Source organism: Diplotaxodon limnothrissa, linkage group LG3 (genome assembly GCF_057381915.1).
Source record: "Diplotaxodon limnothrissa isolate DT_005_m linkage group LG3, D_limnothrissa_male_GT1.1, whole genome shotgun sequence".
NCBI classification, from domain to species: domain Eukaryota; kingdom Metazoa; phylum Chordata; class Actinopteri; order Cichliformes; family Cichlidae; genus Diplotaxodon; species Diplotaxodon limnothrissa.
The window spans coordinates 41950825-41961507 of record NC_140598.1 but is presented as its reverse complement, the minus strand read 5'-3'; the positions used below and the strand labels follow the sequence as shown (position 1 = coordinate 41961507).

General features: G+C 42.5%; 1 protein-coding gene across 1 annotated transcript; it reads right to left on the bottom strand.

The window, feature by feature from the left end:
• Positions 1-7330: 7330 nt before the first annotated feature.
• Positions 7331-9102, bottom strand: LOC146635891 (uncharacterized). The gene is made up of 3 exons (XM_085350241.1): positions 8440-9102; positions 7865-8062; positions 7331-7477 (listed from the first exon to the last, which is right to left on the bottom strand). Exons 1-3 carry the CDS (start codon positions 9100-9102, stop codon positions 7331-7333), a joined length of 1008 nt encoding a protein of 335 aa, XP_085206367.1.
• Positions 9103-10683: the final 1581 nt, after the last annotated feature.

The following is a 10683-nucleotide window of genomic DNA, read 5'->3' as shown; positions in this document are numbered from 1 at the left end:
AGAAATCTTGTGCTTTCTCTCTTTTGATGAACTGCCCTTTTCTTTATGTGTAATACAAAATCCAGCATTGATCATAAAGGTAGTAAAGCAGGCGACATCTTTTTGCCTATTGATTGATTGCTCTGTGATTTAAATTTAGGGCGCTATTTTTATCAGGATATATCAACAAATTTTGTTATATTATTCACAACAATATAGGAACAAATACTGAATAAAGTGTGTTGTTAATTCAAAAAAATTAAGAACACACTTCTTTGTTTGAACTCATTTGTTGATGCTTGGTTCACATTCCTGCCTGCTTGTTTCTCTTCACTCACGCACTGTCACAGTTTGGGTGTTATCAGTGTAAAGTTTAGACTAAGCTTCAGGTTCCAGCCTGCCTTGAAGACGAGGAGTGTGAGTCAGTGCACATGACTGACACCATCAAATATATTTAAAGTTAACCAGTTACTCCACTCATTTTACACTCATGCATAGTTCATATGCTTTGTGTTACACTCACCGGTTCTGTAGTAAATCCCACCCAGTTAGTCTGGAGTCATTAATTACAGAGAAATTTTCAGAGTTTTCATCTCAGAAAATTAAGAACATTATTTTAGGCTTAGAAAGCTGCAATTTTACTGCAGAATTTCAAACAGCGCAACATTTAAGAAGTTTCGTCTTCCTTTCTCTGTTTCCTCTTTCAACATTTCTTTGTTTCACTTTTAACCAAAACGTGCAGTTGAAACGTGAAACACAGGTTGATTGGCTCGATTCTGTCATTGCAGTGGAGTGAATACTGAAGGGAAAGTTATTTGCATATACTACAGACACACTATTGATGGATAGGAATCCTTCACAGTTTGAACATCACATTAACATAAAATTGGGCAGATTTAGTGACATTTTGAACATTCACTAAGTGCTGTGCAGCTGAGTGACTTCGGTCTATTTATGCGTTACCTCTTTGTTGTGTGCTGGCACATACTGTGCATTCACACACAGTTAAAATGTGGTTTTATTTGCATAAACTGCTGAGGAGCATCAGTTCATTCATGCACAAGTAAACACAAAACCCCATTTGAGTTTTGATCTGATGATCATGTTTTTGATCCTGAGGATCAACTGAGGATGATCCTCTTCTTAGCATCATAAAGGACGGGTACTCGAGAGGGGATATTTGATTAGTCACAGTGAGTGAGTGACAAATGCAGGGTCTTCTGAAGCAAAACATGAAGAAACAAGTGGTGGTTCAGGACTTTTGCACAGCACTGTGTAACTGTATAGCTGTACTCATAAATGCCCCACTCGTTCCAGGATGTCGAAGTGTGCATTTGTTGACACTTGGTTCACCTTCACTGCCTGCTTGTTTCTCTTTACTCGTGTCATCACAGTCTGGTTGTTGTCCACAGTGTATGTTTGCCTCAGGCAGTGAAAACAAACTTTGCAAAATACCCAGATATGAGGAATGAAACTATAGAGATTCAGTTCTCAAGTGTGTACCACTTGTTTGCATTACATGGCTCAACAAAACGTGAAACCTCAGCAAACTCTTGATTGTGTTTTATCTTTGATTCTGTTTTTTCTTTTTTTTAGTCTCTGTGCACTCTCCCTTGAACTTCTTTCACATCTACTTCAGATTACTTTTGACTTGACCTACTTTAGTGCTTAATAAAGAATATAACAAATACAGCAGCAAAAGCAGCACTGGCACTGATGAGTGCAGAATTCAATGATCTGTGCATTTTGTTGCTGTTCATTTAAAAGGGTGAAGCAGGACATGTTGTCTTCAGTCAGTGACAGCATTCACGTTGCGCTGTCACCATGTAACCACATCCCTGTAATCAAAACAGTGTAAACCATGTTAAGGTTCCAGCCTGCCTCGAAGACAGGGAGTGTGAGTGTGCACATAACCGGCACCATCAAATATATTTAACCAGTTACTCCACTCATTTTACACTCATGCATAGTTCATATGCTTTGTGTCACGCTCACTATATACCATTGTTTATTTTTCCTGCTGCTTGGTGGCTCAGATTGGAGTGTAACATTGATGCAGATGTTAATTTGTTCAACTTCAGGGACTCACAGTGTGTGTTAGTGTTGGTGTATAAGGTGAAATTGGTCCTTACATTTAATGAACATGTTTCTGTTTGTTACAGTTTGGCTTTCACTGAGAGCTTTCCTGGACAGTTTTTATTTATGCACATCTTTTCAGGATGCATTTGTTTCCTTTGTTTCAGCAAGAGAGAGAGAACTATTGTTGAAGGAACAGAGGCAAAACACTCAAATTGTGATTCTCGTTCTGTATATGAAGTGTGAGGTTTCCATTCAATTCAATTCAATTTTATTTATATAGCGCCAAATCACAACATAAGTCGCCTCAAGGCGCTTCATAGATACAGAGAAAAACCCAACAATCATATGACCCCCTATGAGCAAGCACTTTGGCAACAGTGGGAAGGAAAAACTCCCTTTTAACAGGAAGAAACCTCCGGCAGAACCAGGCTCAGGGAGGGGCGGCCATCTGCTGCGACCTTTTGGAGTTTCATGTTGAGGATCTTCTAAAAGAATCCACCCTTAGTTTTATCAGTGTATAAATAGTTTTCCAGGAATACAGATACAGATGTGACGTGAATGTTGCAATCACTCAAGACCACTTGGAAAATGACAAAGTCTGGCTGCTCTGAAGCAAAATATGAAGAAACAAGGAGTGGCACAAGACTTCTCTTCACACTCTATAACTAAACAGCTGTGCTCACAAATGACTCACTCGGTCACATTAAGATCAAAGCTGTGCTGAATGTGTAAAAAGGGTGTAGCTATTGCAATAAACAGTGTGTTAGGTGGAGGAGTTGTACAGGGAAATTGCCACAGGCAGGAATGACTTCCTGTGTCGTTCAGTGGTGGTTTTTGGTAATCTCAGTCACTCACTGAATGTGTTCCTGTGGCTAACCAGTACATCACGGGGTGGGTGGGAGGAGTTGTCCAACATTGTCTTTATCTTGGACAACATTCGCCTCTCCGACACCACCTTAAGAGAGTCCATCAGCAACCCTCTACTCCCCCAGCATGCAACAGCATAGAGGATCGCACTGACCACAACAGACACGTTGTGGTCAGCATTTTCTGAGCATTGTCCGAGAGATGTTGAAGGACCTCAGTCGCCTCAAAAAATAGAGATGACTCTGGCCCTTCCTGTAAAGTGCTGTGGTGTTTTTAGCCCAGTCCAGTTTGTCAGTGTATACTTCGAGGTATTTATAGTCCTCCACAATGTCAACACTGACCCCCTGGATTGAAACAGGGGTCAAGTGTTTCCTGGTCTTCCTGAAGTCCACGATCAGTTCCTTGGTCTTTGCCACGTTGAGCTGCAGATGATTCTGCTCACACCACGTGACAAAGGAGTCGACCACAGCCCGGTACTCTGTCTCATCATCCCTGCTGATGCATCCAACCACCGCAGAGTCATCAGAAAACTTCTGAAGATGGCATGTCTCTGTGCAGTGGCTGAAGTCTGTGGTGTAGAGGGTGAAGAGGAAGGGGGAGAGGACAGTCCCCTGTGTTGCTGATCATTTTGTCAGACACACACTGTGGGAGACGTACATATTGTGGTCTTCCTGTCAGGTAATCAACAATCCAGGACACCAAAGAAGCATCCACCTGCATCGCTGCTAACTTATGAGTCTCCTCATTTGCCTCTGAACCTGGTCATCAGTGAAAGTGTTGGGGCGGGGAGGGGTGTCAGGATTCTCATCGGAGGCAACATGTGAAGAGAGAGGCAGGTACAGCGGTGTGGCTCTGGATTTCAGGCTGACTGCAGGTGAGGTAGTAGGATGTGTGAGCTGCCCCTGCAGTGCCAAATCTGTTTTTACATGTTTCATTCTTGCAGTTTCACAGCATCAAGCCCTGATTGTCGTTCCTCAGTTGAGTTTTCACTCTGAAAACCATCAAACACTTGAGATTCACACGTGTTTGTTTGTTTGTTGCAGGAGTTTCGCTCTGAATCCTGACCTCCTCTTTGTGCTTCTGTGGCTTATGAGGCCATAAATTGGTCACCGTGGCGACCAGCAGGATTATTGAAAGTCCCCCGTCTGACTTTCTGAGGTCAGCCATCACTGTTAGTGTTTATCTCATATTATGTCACATCTAAAATCCTGTGTAAATATGAATGAATGGTGATTAAATTAAACAGATAAAATGTATTTTTCTTTTTTCCAGTGTTCACCATCACTCTGCTCTGCAGCTGGTCTCCTTTTCCACTTTGCGGTCACTTGATGTTGAAGAGGTGAGTGTGTTAGAGGAAATATTAATGTCAGGTTTAGTCTGTATGCACTCAGAGGTCATTTGTACCTGCTGCTGCTGCTGCTGCGGTTGTAATGATGTAAACCCTGGTTGGTTGGATAGTTGACAGCATTTACTGAGGCAAAGCAGAACAGCTGCTGATCCTGAGCTACTCTTACAAATGGAAGATCAGTGAAGAGCTTCCCTCACACAGCATATCCTTTATTGCACATGTGTCAAAGTCAAGGCCCGCGGGCCACATCCACCCCGGTGTACATTTATATCCGGCCCGCGAGATCATTTTATATAGACGTACTATTATTGTTATGCATGGCCCGGCGATATGAGGTGCTAATAATGTACAAACTACAGATCCCATAATGCAGCGCTGCAGCCTCTTTGCTGAACGCTAGGCTAACTGGGAACATTTCCGCGTCAATCAAGTCAAACTTTTTGCGAAGCTAGCCGCTCACAATGGTGGAGAGAAAAGTTGATTCTGAAAGCAGAGCCTTTCAGCGCCAGTGGGTGACTGAATATATGTTCACAGACATTACTGGTAAACCCGTGTGTCTTATTAGTGGAGCTAATGTGGCTGTATAAGGAATTTAATTTAAGACGAGACAAAACGTCAGGATAAGCTGAAAAACCTAAATGCAGAGCAGAAAATAAAGAAAGTAGAAGAATGAAGAAGAATCTGACATTTCAGCAGACGTTTTTCACCAGAGCAAAATCACAAAGTCAAGCTGTTGTGAAAGCAAGTTTTATTGTAGCAGAGGAGAAAGGCACATCAGCCCGCTACCACTCTGAAGAGCTGCATGATGGAGGTGTGCAACGTCTTGTGTCCAGACAAAACGCAGATTTTGGCAAATGTGAGCCTGAGGAGAAATACGATTGCTGATTGGGTTAGTGAGATGGCCACTGATTTAAGAACACAGTTGTGTGAAAGAAGCAAAAACTTTATTGCATACGCTCTTGCTGTGGATGAAAGTACAGACATGATGGACATTGCACAGCTGGTCATCTTCATCCGTGGAGAGGAAATATTGAACATTAAATCGATGCACGGGACAACGACAGGAAAAGACATTTTTTAAAACATATGTCAAAGTGTAACTGACGTGAAACGTACAACAGATGGAGGGCCGGTGCTGTGCGGTGAAAAAAGCAGACTAGTCAGCAGGATGCGAGTAAAGATGCAGGAGGAGAAATGTACCGGTGAGTTAACAGCATATCACTGCATCACACACCAGGAAACGCAAGGTGGTAAAGTCCTAAAAATGGAGCATATAATGATCGCTGTAACGCAAACCGTAAATCTTATCCGAACTAAAGGTTTAAATCACCGTCAATTTCAGTCTTTTATGTGGGAAATAGATTCAGAGTTTGCCGACATTCCTCATCATACAGAGGTCCGCTGGCTGAGTTGGGATAAACGTTCTCAATAGAGTTTTTGAGCTCAGCAAGGAAACCTGTCAGTTCATGGACATGGCATGTATGATGCGGTGAAGGCATTTCAAGTGAAGCTGTCACCAGTGCAACCTGCCTCACTTTCTCTGTTGCCAAGTAATGTTGAACCAAGTCAGCGCACTTTGCTGAACTACACCTGTGCAGATTCAGATGGAGCTGCAGTGTAATGATGCACTCAGGCAAAGTACGACACTGAATGGCCTGAAGAGTTTATTAGTTTATTAGTTCCATTCCTGAAGCAACGCCCAGCTCCGTCTACATGCGGCTCCAACCTTGTGTTTGCTTTCATTTATTTTTTCTGGGGTTTTTGGCAGCATGTTCATATTTCTAACTTGCATAATTTTGACAGGATATATTTTTATGAAGAACAAAACATTTAAAGTTAAAGTTTCTTTTTTTAAGTTTATTTAATCTGGAATAATATTCCTGTCTGTTTTTATTCCTATTTATGTTTAAAAAAACATTGTTTTAGTGTTCAATAAATGTTTATCTTGTTTGGCCCGCGACCTAAAGTGTGCCTTGAGTTTGACACCCCTGCTCTATTGGACCTGACTGAACAGCCAGAGCCTGATGTTCACTACAGTCATGGGCAGAAGAAGCACCAGTGTCAAAAATGAATCACAAAGCTGTTTTTTTTGTATATTTATATGGTAATAAAAAGTCTGTAAAGTGGTGATCTGTGTTGGGGTCCTTAATGCTGACTGAAAATAGTTTCTGACTTCTTAATGAAAAGTACCTTAAAAAACCCTTTTTTAAAATAAATATGACAGGGAGGGTTTTATGGAAATAAAGTAGATGTATTAGCTGTATCTGAAAATCCTTATCAGGTGATTAATTGAATTCACCCTGTTTTGGTGAACTTTGTGTAGATTCACACTTTTATTTAAAGCCAATAAATGTCTCGCCTTTTAATTTGACTTTGTCTGCCTCTGTGTCCTGCATTTGGTTGCGCTGTCATGAAAGTGTTGGTCATTTTACAACATGAGCATTATTTTGTCTTTCCTGAAGGCATATTCAGGAAATGAGGATTAAAACGAGCGTGTCTGTTCATTTGCTTTTGATTCATGAACAGCCTGGATCAGGTCCAGACACTTTCTCCCAGTGTGTAACAGCCTCGGTGTTTCCTGAACCATTTGCCTCCAATAACCTTTGTCTTTGCTGGGCTACACTGGGAAACTGTCCACAGAGGCATTCAAAGGGAAAAAGAATCATTCTTGTGTGTGTCCCTAATTTCTACAGTTTAGACAATTTAATCAGTTTGTCAGCAAATAAAACCTCTTATATCCATCAGAGATGCTGGCTGTAACCTCATGTTTGAGATCGTTTCTCCTCCTGATTTATAGCTGTTAAATTACTGCCTGTTCGTAGCTTGAACGAGGACCTCTCCCTGTCTCACAGCACCACATCGCTGCCCAAGGAGGCTCAAACTTGCTTCTACTTCCTCTGGAAATTGAGGAAAGCACGAGTCCCACCTGCCCTAATGTGCTCCTTCTACTGGGAATTTTTATTTAAATATGAATAAGTGAATGAACGAGATTCACAGCTTTAGCAAGGACAAGCTTACCAAGAAACCATGCTACAGAAAGAAAATGCCAAACTTTACTTATGCTTGTCCATATTTGATTCTTTGAAATATTTTCTCATTAAGTCTAAATGTTCCAGAACAGATGCGATCAGCTTTTGTTTCCTGTGGCTTTTTGCCCTCTTGTGATTGTTCTGGGTCGCTGAAGTTTTCCGTCACCACCTCATCCTACAACCGATAATCTAAAAATAAAGCTTATAAGAGGTTTATAAACGGATTATTTCCTCTTGGCAGAAAACACCAATAAATCAATAAAACACAAAAGTGTATGTGTTTGTGTGTTTTGTTTTGTTTTTCTTTATGGTCCAAGTTACTGAAGTTACTGGTGTGCAGATACTGTGTAACTTGATACATGTAAACACAGACGGTGAATTTAGACACGATAGGAAGACATGGAGACACTGATGAGCATCTCCAAGTAAAAGAACCAGTTCCTTTATTTAAAAAAGATGTTTATTTAATTTTTTATTCATTATTATTGTTGTTATTATCATTAGGCAGTAGGGTAATTTCCTCTGGAGCATCAGGTGGCATTTTAAAGCCATTTGTAGAGACGTGCTGATCTCCTGATGACTGGTCGTGATTGGTGGTATGGCACCCGTTTAGTTGGGCTCCGGTCTCCTCATCTCTCGTTTCTCTCCTCCGTTTCCGGCCCAAGAGGAAAGCCAGAGGACCAACGATCCCAGATGTTACAGCTGCTGTTACAAGGAATGTGATCACTGTGATCCCTGTCCTATCAGAGGACTCTGATGGCTGTGAGGACAAGAAAACAGGAACCAGACATGTTAGTGAGTGTGGTTTGTGCGTAAATTTAGCCAGCGTAAATTGAAACAAACCAAAAACACAATACATGTTTCTGTGCAGTTATGTTATCTACTATGCAAGGCATCAAATTCAGGTGTTGGTGGAAAGCCTGCGTGCTGTGACATCACCCCACTGCCCTCCACTCAAACACTGACCCACTGCTCCGAAGCGCTGACTGCAAATCTGGCAGAGTGGCGCCAGATTCAGATGCGCCAAACGCGCCAATAACGAGCCATCAAAGTTTGCTGTTCAGTGTGCAGCTATTTAAATGTGGTCGGTGTACTTACCGTCGGTGTGGTTGTAGGCAGAGGTGTGCTATCGGCTGCTGTGGGGAGTTGAGGGGGGACTCGCAGGCGGACAGCAGATCGGTGTCTCTCCCACTTGTCTATGTCACAGTAATAAACTCCTTCATCTTGTTGCTGGACTCCCTTTATGGTGAGGGACAGGTCTGCTTGTCGGTCCCACTCTGATGGTATCCACACCCGGCTTGTGTCAACGTCTTCCCCGTACGTGATTCCCCCTGTTTTAGCATCCAGCTGAAGCACCGCGTTTCCATTTTTCCTCCAGCGCGCAGATTTCACCGACTGGCCCGCGATGCCGGAGCGGCACGGGAGTGTGGCATCCTCGCCCTCGGTTACATCAACTTCAGAGGGGACAAATACTTCCAGCTTGATCGCTTCCAAGTCTTTGCCGTTGCATGTAAACTCGTACAACCCTTCGTCGTTCAGATCTGCGTTGTCCAGGATGAGAGAGAGCCCTCTGTGATTCACGCGGTGTGAATGTTGTGGTCCGGGTTTCCAGAAGTTTTCCAGGGAGGCGATCAGCTCCGTGCTGGCATCATTCCTTCGTAGATTCAGTGTTCCCCGTCCCTTCAGGCACTCCTCTGACAGCAGAAACTCAACGTCATCTCCTAAAGGAGCTTGGATCAACTTTCCTAAAACCTCGCTGCATAAAAATAGAAGAATGCACAAAAAACTCAGAGTCTTCATCCTGTGAAAGAGGAGGTAAAGTGCCTAGCTCGTGCGCTTTTAAATAAGGAGGATATTACGTAGGTAGAGGCAGTAACGCCCACCGCATGGCAGCACCGCCTACCGAAGCAGACTTTGAAGTGTGCATTCCTGCCATCACGAATGTTTTCACTAGTCACCGAGTTACTCATACTCATACTCATACTCATACCGTAGTTTTGCCGGGGAGAGGGAAATAATGATATTTCTATGTAACAGAAGCCTCATCATAACATTACAACACACGCAGAAGCAATGACAATAATAATAATGACTGTATTACGGTCTATATTACTATATTATAGCATGTCTTCTTATTAAAACGTCTGTGTGACTTTAATCGTGAACAATATAGAGACTTTCTCTATTGTACTGTTATGTTATTCTTTAGACTACAGCTCTTTGGTCAACAGTCAATACTTGCTGTTTTTAAATGTGCTAATAAATGTTTTGACTTAACTGTGACAATCAGCTGCGTTTTACTTTAAATGCATGCAGTTTATTGTGTTTATTCACTGTAATAAAGATTATTAGTAGAAACGGGTCAAAAAAGGCAAAAGGAAGGGAAAAGGAAAGTGACGTGCTGCGCTCCGGTTAGCTAGTTTTTATGTTGGACGGTGAAAAGAGGGGAGCCGCAAAGAGCGGAAAATGTTAAAATGTCCGCACAGTATGTGCGTTAAACCGGCTACAGACATGAGGACGTTACTCAGTAGTCTTTTATTCATCCCGGATACTCCTGCATAACTTCAGGTAAACTGTTTTGTTGTTTTTATTATTATTATTATCATTTTAGCTCCAGATCTACTGGCGTTGGTCGAACAGATGTGTGGCAGTCTTGCGTTTCAGGAGCTGCTACCGACAAACCAGCAAAAAAACGCCAAATGTGTCATCTGTGACACTTGTGAGGTTATCTCAAACACACTCCGTCAGTCTTGATGCTGTTGAAAAACAAAATGTTAAAAAATGTTGCGGGTGTACCTGGTGATATCATATCCACACTGAGGGAGTTGGCTGAGAGCCACACTCCCTCTGTGTGGCTGAGAGGCTGCAGGAAATCCTAGCAGGGTCATTAGTGATGACAAGGAGGCTGGCTGTGTGCCCAGTCACCAGTTGCAAAGCACCCCTGACAATTGAGTGCTTTGGTATTCCTGACAGGCTCTTTAACAAGCTGCCATTAATAGCACAGACGTGGAGACTTAGCACAATGCCATTAAAACTCTGACATTTATGTGGACAGAAGCAAGATCAGCTCAGATTTGTCTTGTATCCTTCCTTCACACCAACTGGTCACCAGCAGCCAGCTGTCTGAGCTGAGGAAACAAAAGGCACACTTACAGTCTAAGCTTTGGTTTCCCCCTAATGTTAGAGTTAGCCTCACTGCTACAGTCTCATGTTGCTGTCACAAGGAAGCCACAGGGATCCTGCACTCACTCTTCATAGAAGTGACTGTGATATGTTAGTGGTTTGAGTTTTCATAATGAGCTCCTTGAAAGTTGTCAGTCTGTTTCACTGTGGTGAGACTTACCATAGTCCTACTCAGAGCCAAGCACCCTGCTTTAAATG